We start from the raw sequence: 16,405 nt of genomic DNA on the forward strand, positions 1-16,405 counted from the left end.
GAAAAAGTATAGTGGAATTGGATGAATAGTTTGCTAGAGTCAACATGAATGTGAATATTAATCAATAGCTCCCCAACAAGGCCATATAAGATGGAAAGAGACTTGAGGCAAGGTGATTATATATCACCATTTCTATTTGTGTTGGTTGTGGATGTGTTTAATAGACTGATCGATTGTGCTCTAGGCGTACGTATGATGGAAGGATTGGAAGTGAGAAAGAAGAAAGTGTTGTTATCGCATCTTGAATTCACGGATGACACGGTTCTTTTTGCCCCATAAACCAGAGGTCGTGAGGAACTACAAAAGAAATTTAATGTGTTTTGGCATGATGTCGGACCTAGAGATAAACTTTGAAAAGTCCACAATTATTTCGATAAATTAGAATGAGCAAATGACGCATAGTCTGAAGGTTGCAATGAGATGTAGTGTGGGTTCTCTGCCCATATTGTATCATGGCATTTTGCTAGGGGCGAATCCGAGAAGAATAAGTACATGGAAGTCACTGATTGACAAGATTGAGAAGAAGCTAAGTTCATAGAAGGCAAGTTTACTAACTAAGGCATGAAGATTGGATATAATAAAGTTTGTTATTAATAGTCTACCAATATACTTTTTGAATTTGTTCAGGATGTCAAAGGAGGTGGAGAAGAAGATAATTTCAATGCAATCCTAGTTCTTTTGGGAAAGCAACAAAGACAACAGAGTTATGCCAACTACAAAGTGGAGCACTATACTGAAGCCAAAGAAGCATGGAAGGCTGGGAGTAGGTGACATGACAATGAAAAATGCTGCAATGCTTTTTAAATGGTAGTAGAGATTTTCAGATGAAAATGAAACGTCGTGAAAAAAGATGACCGATTCATGTTACGATATCAGTGAAATTACATTTGTGGGTGAGTACGAGTGCATGAAGTCTAATAGTTCGTGGAAAGACATAGTTAGCATCGCTAATAAAAATGTAACAATCAAAGATATTTGCAGAGAAAGATGGAAAATGTGTGTTGAAAATGGAAAAAGAATTAAATTCTGGAAGGATATGCCGGGTGGACAATAAAATTCTAGAAGACAGGTTTCCAAGACTATTTACAATGTCCAGCATGTTACATTAGTGAATGTGGTATGTGGAATAGTTGCGACTTGGTTTGGAATTTTTAATGGTGGAGAAATTTCATTAAGAGAGAGAAAAAACACAAGTTATAGAGTTATAAAATATATTGGATAGTGTGTTTTTTTGTGCAAGTTATAGAGACAAATTGGTATAGTCATATCGTACAGATGAGAGATATTCTACAAAGTCATTTACTAGTATAGCCACAGGAAAAGCATATGGGTTATTAACAATGAAGCATGTGTTCGATGATATATGGTGTGCTTGCACTCCCGAAAGTAAAAATACTTATATGGTTCGTGATTTTGGGGGGAGGGTTAAATACAAAGGATGTCTTACTCAGAAGATACATTATAAGACAAGGCAAAAAAGTGTGTTCTATGCGGTGACAAAATTGAGACGGTAAACCATTTAATTTTGCATTGCAAATATGTGACAAAGTTGTAGTGGCTAGCTATGACGTAGAAAAATATATGTTGGATGGATAGTGAAGAGGTAAAAACGTGGTCTGAGAGTTGGATGTGTCACGATATATAAAAATAAAAAAGCAAGAGATGGATAACTTATTTTTTTTTACTATTGTATGGATTGTTTGGAAAAATAGAAATCAAAGAATTTTTAAAGATAGGATCGTTATTTGGATTAATGGGTGGGAGCAAGTTAAAACTTTGGTAATGAATTGGAGTGTTAGAGAGAAAAAGGCTAAAAATATAACATTGTCAAGTGAAGAGGAGATTGATGAGATAGATGTTAGAAAATGGATATAGTGGCAATGTATAGTGCATTAACCTAAAATAAATATGTATGCTATTGGAAGAAACTTGACAATTACTAATGGTGAGATAACATGCTTCATGGGTAATACTACAAATGAGAGAAGCGATGGAGATGCGGTGCTTCAAGGAGTAAAAGAGACGATGCAATTCTTATTAGAGAAAGTGAATATTGTGAAAGAGGAGATACAACTGATTTTGTGTTGCAATAAAATTGTTCATTGGATCAGAGAGAATAATTGGAAGCATAAATTCATAAGAAATAAAACTAAAAACATGGATTATTTATTTCAAAATGTGCAGGTTGAATTTAAAGAAGAGAATAAATTTATGGCAACAAATCAATGGATGTAAATTGCACAGACAAAGACGTTCAATTAGGTGATATAAAATCAAGGATTCAATATTTAATATGTTTACTGTCATGTTGGTTTTACTAACTGTTTCAAATTTTAAGATTTTGATGTTGTATATCCTGTGGATTAGCTTATAAAAACTAGTTATCCTTAATGACATTGCGAAAGGAATAATTAGTGAAATATAAGTTGCCTTTCACCTTATTTGGGTGAGTTTGCAGCGAACCATCTAATGAAAACATCGTGTATTTGATTCACACCTTACCTTAGCATATGACTACAGCTCCTTTACTTTGTGAACGACTATAGCATATCATATAACAGACTAAAATGCCATTTTCATTCATAAAAGTTCAGAATATTAATAAATTTATCTATAAATAGACAACATTAACTTTGTATTCATAAAAGGTTAAAAACTGTTATTTTTTCAGAGGTTCAAAATTCTGAAAAATCTACCCATAAATAAAATTAAAATTTGACATCATTTGTCACGTAAAAACCATTTCTCGCAGTTACAAAATTAGTTAAATTTGTGAATATTTTAAAATTTCATAGTTAAAAAATGATAGTTTACTCTATAAAAAATAATTTCGAATTTCAACTTCTCTTCCATATTTTCCATTCAAGCTCCTCGCTCTATTTCAAAACCAAGATTCTACACTACCAAAGTGATCCTCATAAACCTGTTGAAACTTAAATGGTGATACCAATAGAAAAGGTCTACTAAATCTATTCTGTTTATTATAGCAAATATGAACTTATTTTGCATACATAGCATTGAGGTACCTACCATAGTACCCAAAACAGGAATCTTATCCACCCTGACAAACAAAAATCAACAATAACACCGACATAATATCCGGCATATACATACACCATGAATTTGCAGCAACAATGAATGTATCATCAAGCATTCTAATTTTTCACTGTTGTTACATAACTGAGGAGCATGCTGACAACATCCCCTGATATTCTTGAAGACTCGGATTTCAGGAGATGGATCTTTGACTCAGTTTCTTGCTCAAGTCGCTTGACATTAGCACCAGAATCTCCGCTACTCTGCATTCATAGGAAAGAATACATGCACAGAATTAGAACAAGACAATGAGGTAACCTAACATCGGCATTTCTAATTGAAATCACACTCCCTTTCAAACACATACCTCTGAAACTTTCTTCTGAAACTGGTACTCAAGCTGAGTTCGATGTTCAGCAATCTCCTTTTCAGCCTCATCTTTGGCCTGTTTCAGCTAGCCAGTTTTTCTAATAGCAGAGATCCAGAGTATTTATCAGTGTCGAAATAAAGATATTTGACATAAATCACTAAACTCATAGGAGTAACAATAAAAAACAGTTAAAGAGAGGGTGGAGTGAGGACACAACAAAACCATTCCCATCATAAAATCAAGGACTCATCTTTCCATGTGAAGTAAAAAGACCAATGCAAAAAGAATAGGATAATTGCATTGGCCTTCCTTGAGGTAGAGGTTACACAGTATCGTACGATACCCCTCAACTTGTAAAACTATACAACAACCTCTCTTGAGATTCAAGTTGGATAACACTCGTTACTCCTGTATTTTATAAAATGCGAAGCTAACTCCCCTTTTATACATTAAACTGGCATCTCCTTCGGGGAGGTCATAGGTATGACAAAATCAAGGGGTATTTGTTGCATTGTTTATAATATCACTTAACCTCATATAGAAGATCGGTGTAATTTACCCAAAAGAATAAATTGGTGAAGAAAACTATCTTTGTATAAGATGAAATTGGTAGGATTTTTCAAGTGAAAAATACATTACAGAACCAAGATTCAGATGGCAAACCAAAAATGAGGAAATGAAAATGAAAACAACGAGGAACAGCAGCTATACCATTCTTTGCATCATTAACAATCTGCTGTGCTTCTTGTTCAGCAGCCAACAACTGTTGAATTCCACCTTGACCCCTGCTAATGGATGCCATTCTGTGATGAAACCAAATTGCAACTATCAAACTAAGGCTCAATAGAACAATTACAAAGGTAGAAGCAAACAAAAAGAAATCCTTTAGCAACATCAAACAAATTCTTCTGCAAAAGCTAGCCAAAATACAACAAGAATAAAAATTCGCAAATAAATTTTAAGCTTAAACAATTAAGACATTTAACTCAAATATATTAGGTAACCCACTAATTAATGATCTTCTAGGAGAAAATGAAAGGCACAACAAAGGGAGAAACAGTACGTTAATTGCTGATCATCAATTTCAACTTCATAGCAATCTGTGGATCCTAACCCCTTGAAATAGCCAATGTGGGTCCAATTTCGTAACTGAAACAACCACTTGAAACTATTATTTGAGCATCAAATTCACTATGTTCTGTCACTACCACCAAGTCACCAACACCCTAATTAACTATTGCTATTAGACTTCCAAACAAATTATCAGCACAATCCCCTTAATTATCATATACAATGACGGATACGTACCGATCACAAAAAACAGAAAAGAAAGTTAAGTAATTAGATTTAATAATTGAAGTCTGAATATGTGTAATCGAAACCCAGGGGAAAAAGAAGTAAAAATGGAGATTAAGAAAATGAAATCGGTGAGAATAGATTATAGGGGATGGAATTTCCCAAAGAGAGCGTAGATCTGGTGTGTGAGAGATAGAAGGAACGTACGCGGAAGGAACTGAGTACGGCAAGGCGGCAAGCACAGAGGACGTCAAGGAGGCGAGAACAAAGGACCACGGACTGACGGTGGGAACCGAAACGAGGACGGCGATGTGGCAGGAACTGAGTACGACTGGCGGCGAGAACGTCTGAACCAAGAAGAGGGAGGGATGATCGCGAGGAGGAGCGGGAGATCTCCGGCAATCAGTCTCCAGTGGTGGTCAAGGAAGAAGGAGTGGCCGAGTGGTGTCTCTGATCTGTGGGTGTGGGTAAGCGGGAAGGGTAGAGTGCAGCGCCCGGAAGAGGGTGAATTGTAAATCAGGGTTGTTTAGGCCGAAGTAATATATACCAGCGGCTCAACAGCCATTCTCTATTGTTCACAAAGGATTAATTTTTATATTTTTATATTTTAAATTATAAATTTAATAAAATTATTTAAAAATTTAAAATAAATAATATTTAAAAATAAATATAAAAATTTATAAATTATTTAAAATTTAGAATATATAAAATTTATAAATTTAAATTAAATAAAATATTTAAAAAATTTATTATATCATTATTTTGTGTAACAAAATTAAGATAAACATTTATAAAGTAATTATTTATAAACATTATATAAGTTTATTTATTTATTTTTTCAACAGTTTGAATTGAGACTATGAAGCATGGAAAGAATATATCATTTGAACTATGAAGCAAAGATAAAACATTATATTCAAAACATTTTTTATTTTCATGAATAATTTTAAATTTTATATTCAATTTATTAAATTATATTTAATTTTATTACTTTTTTAAATTATTAATTTATACTTTTATTATATTTCTTCATTGTATCACACAATATTATTTCTCTTATTATTATTCTCTATACACAATTACATTTTTTTTCTATCACATTTTCTTTATCTGATTGTAATTAATTATCATCAAGTACTATTATCACAATTTTTAATCTAATCTATTACTTTGATCTATAATCATCTATTATGTTAACTTTTGAATATCTAAATGTATAAAAATAATAGTTTTTATTGACGTACATATTAAGTAATTTTATTGTTCTATTAATAAAAAATTTAAGATATAAAGCATTAAAAAATTTTGTTCAAATTATCAAAATTTAATATTAATAATCCTAAAAAATAATATCAAAATATATTAATTTTAACCAATATAATAAAAATAGTATATTATTGTAAGTTTTTAAATAATAATTATAAATTTAAATTACAATTTAATATAATACCTTAGAATAGAAGGTTGTTATTACTTTTCATATTTGACTGTTATTATATAAGTTTTATGTTTGCTTTATTGTGCACATTAATTAAATTATACTTTATTATTTTATTTTGTATATTTTAAAATAATGCGATCGTACTATAAGGATGACATTAATTTTTATAACTAATGCAAATTTTTTTATTATTTTATTTATCATTTAAATACTATCCATAAAAAATAATTACTTAAATTAAAACACTATATAAATAGGAAATTTTTTAATTTATCATTCTGGTTTCTTAATTCTCACTTGATATTACTCAAATTTAATAGGTTGATGGTGGTGATTCTTTTTATTAGTTAAAAAATTTTAACACTCTCTCTCATTCTTTTTCTCTCTTTTAATTTTATTAAATAATATTTTTAGGTCAGAATACTTTTAACTTCTTCTATAATAAGTATTTTTTTAAATTATCTAATGTAAAAAATATCACATTTTTTTATTTTATCTTAAGAGTTTTATATTTTTTTATATCAAAGCATTACGATTTATTATATTATTATATATTATTTTTGTACCACAAAATAAATAATAAAAGTTTATATCTTTTTTGTTTTTTATTTTATTTTATTTTGGCTATTTAAATTAGCATGTATATTATTAACATATTTTATATTATTTATGTAATATTTTTACAATATTTTTTTTAGTTTCAATCAATATGCATTTTAAAAATCATCTTTGAATCCTAAGACATGTAATTCAAAGATTATTGCATTCATATTTTCTAAAATTTTAAAAAAATAAAAACTTTTTGTATTATTATAATTAGTTGAATAGAAAAATAATAATAATCACATCATAATTTTAATTAATAAAGTAAAATAATTTATCAATTTGTATTAAATTATTAATTTTAGTTACACTTAAAAATGAATAACACTTTAAAAATAACTAAAAAAAATTTAAAATTTTATGCAAATCAACATGTACATAAAATATTATGTGAAGATAAGTATAAATATCAGGATAGTCAATAAGTAATTACGGAAGAATAAAATAAGAGTAAAAAATAATTACAATTCTTAAGGGTTGAAATAGTAAAAAAGATGAGGAAGAAAAAGTTAGATATTTATTGGGTTATTCCTCTTAAATAGGAAGAATTGAAAAAAAATACAAGAGTTGTAATTTAAAAATATATGTAAAGACAAAATTAGAACATAATTTGAATACTAAATTGATAATTTTTTAAGAGAATTTTTGAATAAATAAATAAATAATATTAAAACAATTAAATAAAAATTAAAGAGATGAAATGCAAGTAAATAATCAAAAATTATTTTTTAAAATTGAAGTTATTTATTCATAAGTATGCTATGTCACCGAGAAAAAATAGATTATTACCCTTAAACATATGTTAAAGTATAGACATAATAATAAAGTTGTAATTTGAATAAGTAAAAAACTTAAAATAAAAATAATTGTACACATAAATAAAGAAGTAATATGATTTGTTATTTTAAATTAAAAAAATAACAAATTAAGTATTGATAGAAAAATCTCAAAATAATTCTTATAAAACAATTAAATATTACAATGTCTTGATTTACAACCTACATAAAATCAATCAACAATTATTTTTTTTAAATAAATATAGATGGATCTGTATAGTTTTACCTTATAAATATTATGATTTGGTTGTATTTAAAAAAAATATAAAATTAAGTCACACAAAAAAATGTGAGAAAAAGTAAACTCTTAGTTGAAATATTAGACTGAGTTACTCATTTAAAAAATTTAAATTACATTTTCACCGTTTTTAACGGTTATTTATGTAAGAAAAAAAAGACATATTAAAAAAAATAAAACTTTAATTGACATTACAATTTAATTTTTTATATTAAATTTTTTACTATAACTCGTTTCTTTCATTCTCCTCGTTACATTTTTATTTTCAAACATTAATGCCATAATCCTAGTTACCTCAAAAATCAAATGCATATAAGAATTTTTTAAAAATATAATAATAATAATTTAGAATAAATAAATAAATTAAATTTGATTAAAAATAAACTAAACAAAAATTACAAATTAAAAGAGAATTAAGATTCTAAACTAAAATTTAAAATAAGACTAAAAAATGACTAATTTGTAGTCAAATAATAGAATTAAGAATCATGTACAATAGAATATGACCTAACAAAATAAAAGATGATATGAATAAAAATTAGTTCATTAAAATAAAAGTGATATAGTATAATTAGTACTAAATGTTAACCACTTAATATTGTATGGAACATTCTTAATTTATCTTTAAACATATGATATATGAAAATCAGTGATAAAACTAATTTATTTATCAAAAAAAGTTACGAAACAAATGATTAATGATATATATCAATTAAATAATATTTTAAATAAAAAAATTTAATTTATTATTTCATAATATCATTTTAAAAAAAATGCATATATACATATAATGAATTTTTTATTTATATTTGTTAAAAATTGAGACCGACAAATCAGAGTACGGTATATCACAGAGTAAGTACTAAATCATATAAATTAAGACTATTTTTTTCTTGTATTCATCCTTTTCAAAATATACATTTTTTTTCTTAGAAATCGCTTCATTCTTAATTTTTTATGTAAACCATATGAATGCAAAAAATATATACTCCATCTATTCTCAATATTTCTTTGACGGTGTCTTAATCTAGTATAAGTAAACATCTTTCATACTGTTACAAATTGTTAAAACGTTATAATCACTTTTTCTATAGTTATCGTAAAAATGAAAAAAATTTTTGACATGGTTAATTATGAATAATTTTTTTCTTGCAATTTTATAGAAACAAAAAAAATAAAAGTAATATATAATTAATATAATAAATGAAAATAGATACAGAGATAAAAAAAAGTTAATACAAAGAACTGAAAAAAGAATGAAAAGTAATTTAAAGTTATGTGTGGAATGAAAAAGTAACCGTAATATAAATGAAAAAAAAGTTAATTAATAATTTATTTTTTTAACCTTTTTCAAAACAAAAGGATAAATCAGTTACTGTTTATTAATAGGGTTAAGATAGGAAAGCGCAAGGGTGGAAAAAGGCTTCTTTTAGTATGATCAAAGAAAAGGTTCGGAAAAGAATCCAAGGGTAGAAGCGCAATCTTCTTTCGTCAGGTGGTAGACACGTATTGCTTAAGGCAGTGGGAGAAGCTATTCCTATTTATACATTGTCTTGCTTCAAGTTGCCTGATGGTTTAATTTCGAAAATTCACTCTCTACTTTCTCAGTTCTGGTGGGGACAAAAAGGTTCTGAAAGGAGGATGGCTTGGATTAGCTGGGACACTATGACTCGCCCACGAAAAGAAGGAGGCCTTGGATTTAAAGATCTCAGAATCCAAAATCTGGCGCTTTTAGGCAAACAGTTTTGGCGACTTGTAACACAGCCTACTTCCTTATTATCCAAAATCTTAAGAGGTAAATACTTTAGTAATGGTAATGCTATAACGGCAGAAATAGGAGTCTTACCTTCTTGGGGATGGAGGAGCATACTGGAAAGCCGAAAGATTGTTGAAAAAGGTCTTAATTGGGCTGTGGGTACTGGTGAGAATATCCGAACCTTTGAGGATCCTTGGCTGCCTCCTCCGTATCCTTTAATGATTTCTGACATGCCAAATAGACAGGCTATTTCTGAGTTGTTTCTAAGAGTTAAAGATCTAATTACTGAAGATAGAAATTGGAATCAGAATCTCATTCAAGAACTATTTCCCCAAGACGTTGCAAACAGGATTTTGTCAGTTAAAATTCAGCAGAGTAGGGACAAATTGCAATGGGATTTGAACAAATTCAAGCAATATGATACAGCTTCAGGTTACAGAATTGGCTATTTATTTTACCATCCGCCTCTGGAGCTTTGCCCTAATTATATGCAACAGAAAAAGCCGTGGATTGATCTATGGAAGTTGAACTTGCCTCACAAAATTAAGCTATTTATCTGGAAAGCTCTCCATGGCCGACTTCCGGTGCTTGCTCAGATTCATCACCGCATCCCATCTATATCACCAATATGCCCTTGCTGTCATGAAGCAACGGAAACAGTCACTCATTGTTTGATCAATTGCTCTAGAATTAAAGACGTATGGTCTCAGAGTTATCTTCGTGACTGTCTTCCCCCTCAGAGTTCTAACGACTTTTGGACATGGTGGACTGCATCAACAGAGATACTTAACCCGTTGAAGAATGTTGACCGTAATCCTCAATTGCTTGCCATCATTTGCTGGAACTGCTGGAAAGCTCGCAACCAGTTGATTTTTGAAGGTTCTACTTATATGCCGTCTGCCATTCTAGCAAGCTCTGTCAAGTTGCTCCGTGAAATCCAAAGAACTCCCAGTTTAGGTCGTCATCTCCATGAGACAAGCTCTTAGGTGCATTCAATTTGATTTATCATTATTTCTTCTTTAAGATTTTTCTTCGTTTTTCGACCACGCACCGTTGGATGAATACCTTCAGTGTAGTGTTTTTTGGAAATCCCCACCTTTTATTATGCTGTCCTGCTTTTGGACATCTTTGTATTTCATTTTTTAATAATTAATGAAATATAACCTATTATTTTTGAAAGAAAAAAAAGATAGGAAAGCGAAAATTGGACACCAAAAACTCCCCTATTCCCTCTAATATTGTTATAGAAATAAAAATAAGAATTTATATGAACAATACTTGTCATATGAATAAAAGAATATAATAAAAATATAACATCAGGACACTAAAAAAATAACATCAGAATAAAAAAATAATATAAAAAATATTTGTCATATAAATAAAAAAATACAATAAAAAATATAAAAATTAAAATATGAAAGAGAGCACTAAAAGTAATAAAAAAATTAAAATATTTACCTTAGTGATTGATCTAAAAGATTTTGATGAAAAAAATTGGAACGAAGAACATACACAAAGAACTATTGTAAAAGTTATATAGTTACTTGCATCCTCTTTACAGAAGAAAATGAAGGGTAGGGTTGGTAGAAAATGAATAAACTTTTTACTTAATTTCTCAACGGTAATCAGTTTTCCCCAACGTGAACGCAAAAGTTAGAATTTTTAGTTTAAGTGAACGTAGGTTTAGAGGTGAAAGTACTCTTGGGTTCAGAATTTTAAAAAGTTGCTAAACATAAAAATTAAACGTTCAAGACATTCAAACGAACTTCTCTTTTCTCCAACGTGAACCCCAAACACATCTGAAGTGATTGAAAGTTATGCGTGAAATGAATAAGTAACCGTAATATAAATAAAAAAAAAATTAATTGATAATTTACTTTTTTTTACCGTTTTCAAAACAAAAGGATACATCAGTTATTCTTTATTAATGGGATTAAGATGGAAAAACAAAAATTGGACACCAAACTCCCTTTTCTTTTATGTATTGTTATAGACAAACTCCCTTATTCTCTTTATATATTGTTATAGGAGAATGTCTTTAGCGGAGAAAGTATTTTCAAGACCTTGAAAAACCATGGAATAAGATGCTAAATAAAGGGTTGGGATGACATCCGTACAATAGTTGTTAAAAATGCTAGTTTGGACCCAAGGTTTAATATATTTGCAAACCGGTTCAAGTGAGTTTGGTTGGACCAACTATTTAAAGATCGGTTTTTTTTGAAAGAATTGATTTTTTTGGACTTTGTAACATGGATTACACCTACATCTCACCCAAAAAATAATGTAATACAAATCCATACTCCCAAAAAATAGCTTGAATTACTACCTACAGTGCACCAAAAAATTACTCCATATTTTAATGAAACACATCCTCTTGTACAATTTCATATTTTATATTGACATATGATTTTTTTTCTGGGAAAAAATTGAAGAAACTAGAAAAGAGTTTATAATAAATTCTAAGTGATTTAATTTATCATTTCTAATTGGAACAATAATACATATTATAAAAAATTAAAATAATAAACAATACACAAAAATTACAATAATAAATTTTACAATATCAAAAAAGAAATATTTTATAATTGTTTTAATATTTTCAGTATTTTTTTATTTAGTATTATTTTGAATGATAATATTTTATTACTTATGACTCTTTTAGTATATATGATCAGTTTTTTATTTACTTTGTCATTTTTAATAAAATCAATAATTCATATTATAACAAAATTACAATAAAAAATTTAATTAAAAAACTAAAAAATCAAAATATAAAGGAAAGTATTAAAAATGATAAAAAAAATTATGGAAAAAATTATTAAACTAATAATGACAAGCAACAAACCTAAACACACGTCAAGGTAATGCAAAAGCTACAATTTCTTGCTTCAAATGAACGTACTTTTAGGATACAAAATTACGTCTACGTTCGAAGAAAAAAAAATTGCCAAACATACAAAAACAGAATGCACTTTTATCCTTTTCAAGGTGTTTGCCAACAAACCCTTAATAGTAATAGTGTATCAAAAACCATAGTGTCTTGTTTGAGCAGAATGAGTACATAAGGTAAGGGAATTCCTAAAAAGTTATATACCAACATAATCCACAAAATACTAGTCTGATTAATAAAGAAAAGGATAGCAAGATTGATCAACTTCCAGCCTCGTCGTGACATCGGACCTGCAGTATTGTGACTGGCTCAATTGAGATGACCTCGAACACCCCAACTCCTCTGGGCTTGAAGTCAGGGTTGTTCGTGTTCTCATCTTCCTCTGGCTCTGAAATTTCACCAATTTGTTTATGTGAATCACCTCCCAGCACATCAATTGCAGGCACATTTGATTCCACATCCTTAATCCAACTCATCAGCTTGTTATGAACATCAAGGGAGACAATATTCTTGCTGCTGAGTTACCTTATCAAATCCTCTGCCTCCTCCATATCTCCATTAAATTTCAAGTACTGAAAAATGGCAGCTAAGAATTCCGGTAGTGGCCTCCACTTACACCTCACTTCACAGATAGAAACTGCCTCTTTCAAACATCGAACAGCCATCAGAAAATTTCTTTGTGGAATATATCCAAGCAAGAGCCCTGACCAAGTCCATAAATTTGGCTTTCCTTCCTTCATGATTGTCCTATTAACAATGGCTTCAGCTTCCTCCATATTGCCCTTTCTGCTGTAAGCTGCTATCATCATGTTCGGAATAACGAAATTTTTGAAATACCAATTTCTAGATTCTCACTCCTCATAGATACTCTTCGCAAGTTCCATGTCATCCAACTTGAGAAATGAACTTATTACAGGTTCAGAGTATCCTTTCTCAGACATCCAAAATGTCACCATCATCACGCATTGGCCATCCAAGAGAAAAGCAATCAGGTGACCTGTAACATAGTGCACAAAATAAATAAATCAAATAAATTCAATAACAACTGATGAAACGGACCAAAAAGTCAATTCAAAGATAAAATACAAAAAGGAAACAAACAAGAAATACTCATTTAGATCATCATAGTTGCACCATGCTGAGTGAGGAGCGGTTCCATTTCTGCTCCTCTTGGCTTCCTGCATTAATTAACTGGATTACTAAGGGTGTAGTGACCTAGAAAATATAAGTACTTGACTATTGCAATGTCTTTGATAAAACAAAAGCATACCGTGTCTATTACTCGGTAGAGGGGAGTTATAACCTTGTGTAGAAATGCCTCTTCATCACCACCATAAGAAGGCTTGATATTTTCACCCGTAACAATGTTGACATTTCCACCCATTAGACTGTGTAGTTCATATGCCATCTGAAGTTAGAATTGGCCATTATTAGATAGGTACGTGCCATGTTTAGAGGCTCAGGTTTAGGGTGTAGCCTTATATGAGAATTAGCAAGAAGTAGAATCAAATGCTCTCTCTGATTCCTGACGTTGTCCCTCTGCACACAAATTTACCATATGCAATAAAAATTTAAGCAGATTAGACAAAAAATGTAATGAATAATAAATCATTCTCCTCTAGCATTGCGTGTTGGTCAAAATACATGCCTGGAAACCAAACATGGCTTTAAGCCAATCAAGCAAGTCTAGGTCTTCTGTTCTCTGTCTTTGTTGCTCGAAAGAACTAGGCCAGTTCAAGCCTCGTGTGTTCCATAGCGCAGAAACAACAACTTTAATCTAATAAGGAAAGAAAGTCCAAGAACTCAGTGCAATCCAAATAAAACACAGATAATCAACAACAAAACTTCACTACCAACAGAAGCAATACCTCTTCAAGTTGCATAATAGGTAGAGTATCCTTTCTCAGACATCCAAAATGATAACTGCAAACACAGTTCATTTTCACAAAGATCCCAAAACTCAACCCAGAAAAACATAGTATCTTACTATCTTATAACATTTGAATCGCATTTTACAACTAGATCATGATTCAACCTAAAGTTCGAATAAATAATATTTTTATCAATTAATTAAAGACTAAGTAGTAATTAATGATGATGATGATAATACCTCGAGGACGTTTTTATATCTTTTGTGTGACCTAAGTTGCTTGATAACTACTAACAGTTTATTGTAGCTAAGAGTTTCGCCATCCTGAACCCACTGCTCGAGAATAGTAACCTTTTTCAATGTTTATCAAGCATAATAAATCATTGTCACCCTTTTTCACAATTACCAAGTTCAAATCAAAGAGGTTATTGAATATGGAAGAATCAAAACATAACGCACAAGATTTGAATGAATGCTCTAATCTGAATAAATCAGGTTGGGGACAAGGTTTACTGATTTCATTTTCACTAGCAATTCTCAATCTGAATAAACATGTGAGATGTCCAAAGCATGTCTAATTCAATATCTTTAGTACAACTATATTGCTTTAATTTAGATGTCCAAAGCAAGTAACAAACCTATTCTTTCCTGTATGATTTTCTCTAGAGCCTCTAGCTCAATGAACCTCCTCTGTGGCCTGTGAAAATGCTGCTCACAGTAAAATTTATTCACTTCTTGAAATCATCCTTCATCTACAATCATTTGAACTAAGCTAGATACATAATTAAATAATTTATCAAAAGCCTAGAAACCAACAAAGAGATCAGACTATAATTTTGAGCTACTTGAATGTTTAAGAAATTAGATTCTAAACTTTAAAGTAAGCACAAAAAAAACAAAGAAACGTGAGTGATAGAAAATTAAGAATTTAAAAACCCTAAATTGAGGAAAAATGTGAAAAGATGTAAAATGACCTAATATGCACTGATGGATGGACTTGGCCATGCCGGACTTGAAGATGAGAATACGAAGGCGGCGCTCGAGGAAGTTCTCAATAGAGAGAGAGAGAGAGAGAGAGAGAGAGAGAGAGAGAGAGAGAGAGAGAGGATGTAATCGAGCTTGTTCTTCGTCTCGTCGAGGAGGTCGTAATGGAACATCCTCAGAGGCTTGGGCATTGCGACCAGATCTGGAGAGGCGATGAACTGCGGTGGTGACGGCAACGACGACGGCAAGGCAAGCTATCTCTCATCTCTGAATCTCTCTTTTTTTCTCTTCTCTCAAATCTTTTCAGCCAGCCGCACTGAGTCCACGCCCAAACTGTGCTCCAGGTGCTTCACATCCGTCGGGGTAAAGGCAGAACAAGCGACAGAACTTGCCGGGGAAGATGACCACGCAGCGATGACACCGTGCAGGTTTGACACGCTATAGTGAGAGGGAGCTGGCCTTGCGCTTCAGAGCTCCGGCACGGTGACACGTTGATGTAGGCTCAGATGCGGGTGAGTCGGTGGTGGTGGAAGGAGTTGGAGATGTGGCAACGCGGTATTTCTCCCCCATTATAATCGAAAAATTCTGATAAGGATTTTGGAGTTCAATCACTCGATCTCCTCTACTATGGTGCGTCATTGAAGTTTTTGTAATAAGAAATTCTAATTTTTTTCAAATTCCTCTCAACCGTTATTCTGCTTTATTTGTGAACCAACTCATATATTTTTTATTATTTGAATTTATAACCTGGTCCTTCAAGGTCTACATTATTTTTTTCCCACCGAAGAAAGCTCCTTGTTATAGATATACACATTAGAGAATCATCATAATTTATTATTTTTAACATTATTCTTAGTCATTAATTCAATTTTTTTACTTTAATAATTTTATAATATGTTTTAAACCTATATTTTTAAATAATAGTGATTAATTAATGACTAAAATAATAAATTCTAATAATCTTCTAATATTTTTCATATAAAAAAATATTAGAGACCTACTTAAAATCAGCCAAATTTAAATAATAATTAATTATTATTTTTTACTCAAAATATTACATTTAATAATATATTGATCATTGTTAA

General features: G+C 30.4%; 2 protein-coding genes and 1 long non-coding RNA gene across 8 annotated transcripts; all 3 read right to left on the bottom strand.

The window, feature by feature from the left end:
* Positions 1-2,926: 2,926 nt before the first annotated feature.
* Positions 2,927-5,227, bottom strand: LOC130933079 (V-type proton ATPase subunit G1-like). Of its 3 annotated transcripts, XR_009067608.1 has the most exons (5): positions 4,910-5,227; positions 4,470-4,555; positions 4,118-4,209; positions 3,404-3,503; positions 2,927-3,299 (listed from the first exon to the last, which is right to left on the bottom strand). XR_009067608.1 is itself a non-coding variant. In XM_057862587.1 (4 exons), the coding sequence occupies exons 2-4, from the start codon at positions 4,206-4,208 to the stop codon at positions 3,156-3,158; spliced, it is 333 nt and encodes a 110-aa protein (XP_057718570.1). In that variant the 5' UTR covers position 4,209; positions 4,910-5,225; the 3' UTR covers positions 2,927-3,155. The 3 variants fall into 3 exon arrangements, 1 of the variants encoding a protein (XP_057718570.1); XM_057862587.1 differs by lacking the exon at positions 4,470-4,555 and having other exon boundaries at positions 3,404-3,490; positions 4,107-4,209; positions 4,910-5,225; XR_009067607.1 differs by lacking the exon at positions 4,470-4,555 and having other exon boundaries at positions 2,960-3,299; positions 4,910-5,224.
* A 7,241-nt stretch (positions 5,228-12,468) lies between these two features.
* Positions 12,469-14,005, bottom strand: LOC130935472 (callose synthase 5-like). Of its 4 annotated transcripts, none has more exons than XM_057865231.1 (3): positions 13,737-13,928; positions 13,601-13,644; positions 12,482-13,463 (listed from the first exon to the last, which is right to left on the bottom strand). In XM_057865231.1, the coding sequence occupies exons 1-3, from the start codon at positions 13,872-13,874 to the stop codon at positions 13,400-13,402; spliced, it is 246 nt and encodes an 81-aa protein (XP_057721214.1). In that variant the 5' UTR covers positions 13,875-13,928; the 3' UTR covers positions 12,482-13,399. The 4 variants fall into 4 exon arrangements, 2 of the variants coding, with proteins under 2 accessions (XP_057721214.1, XP_057721213.1); XR_009067879.1 differs by having other exon boundaries at positions 12,483-13,463; positions 13,568-13,644; positions 13,737-14,005; XM_057865230.1 differs by having other exon boundaries at positions 12,483-13,463; positions 13,577-13,644; positions 13,737-13,902.
* A 108-nt stretch (positions 14,006-14,113) lies between these two features.
* LOC130935473 (uncharacterized) lies at positions 14,114-15,933 on the bottom strand. Its single transcript, XR_009067881.1, has 3 exons — positions 14,975-15,933; positions 14,335-14,389; positions 14,114-14,243 (listed from the first exon to the last, which is right to left on the bottom strand). It is a non-coding gene; the product is annotated as an uncharacterized LOC130935473 (long non-coding RNA).
* Positions 15,934-16,405: the final 472 nt, after the last annotated feature.

Source organism: Arachis stenosperma, chromosome 6, assembly GCF_014773155.1.
Source record: "Arachis stenosperma cultivar V10309 chromosome 6, arast.V10309.gnm1.PFL2, whole genome shotgun sequence".
Classification (NCBI taxonomy): domain Eukaryota; kingdom Viridiplantae; phylum Streptophyta; class Magnoliopsida; order Fabales; family Fabaceae; genus Arachis; species Arachis stenosperma.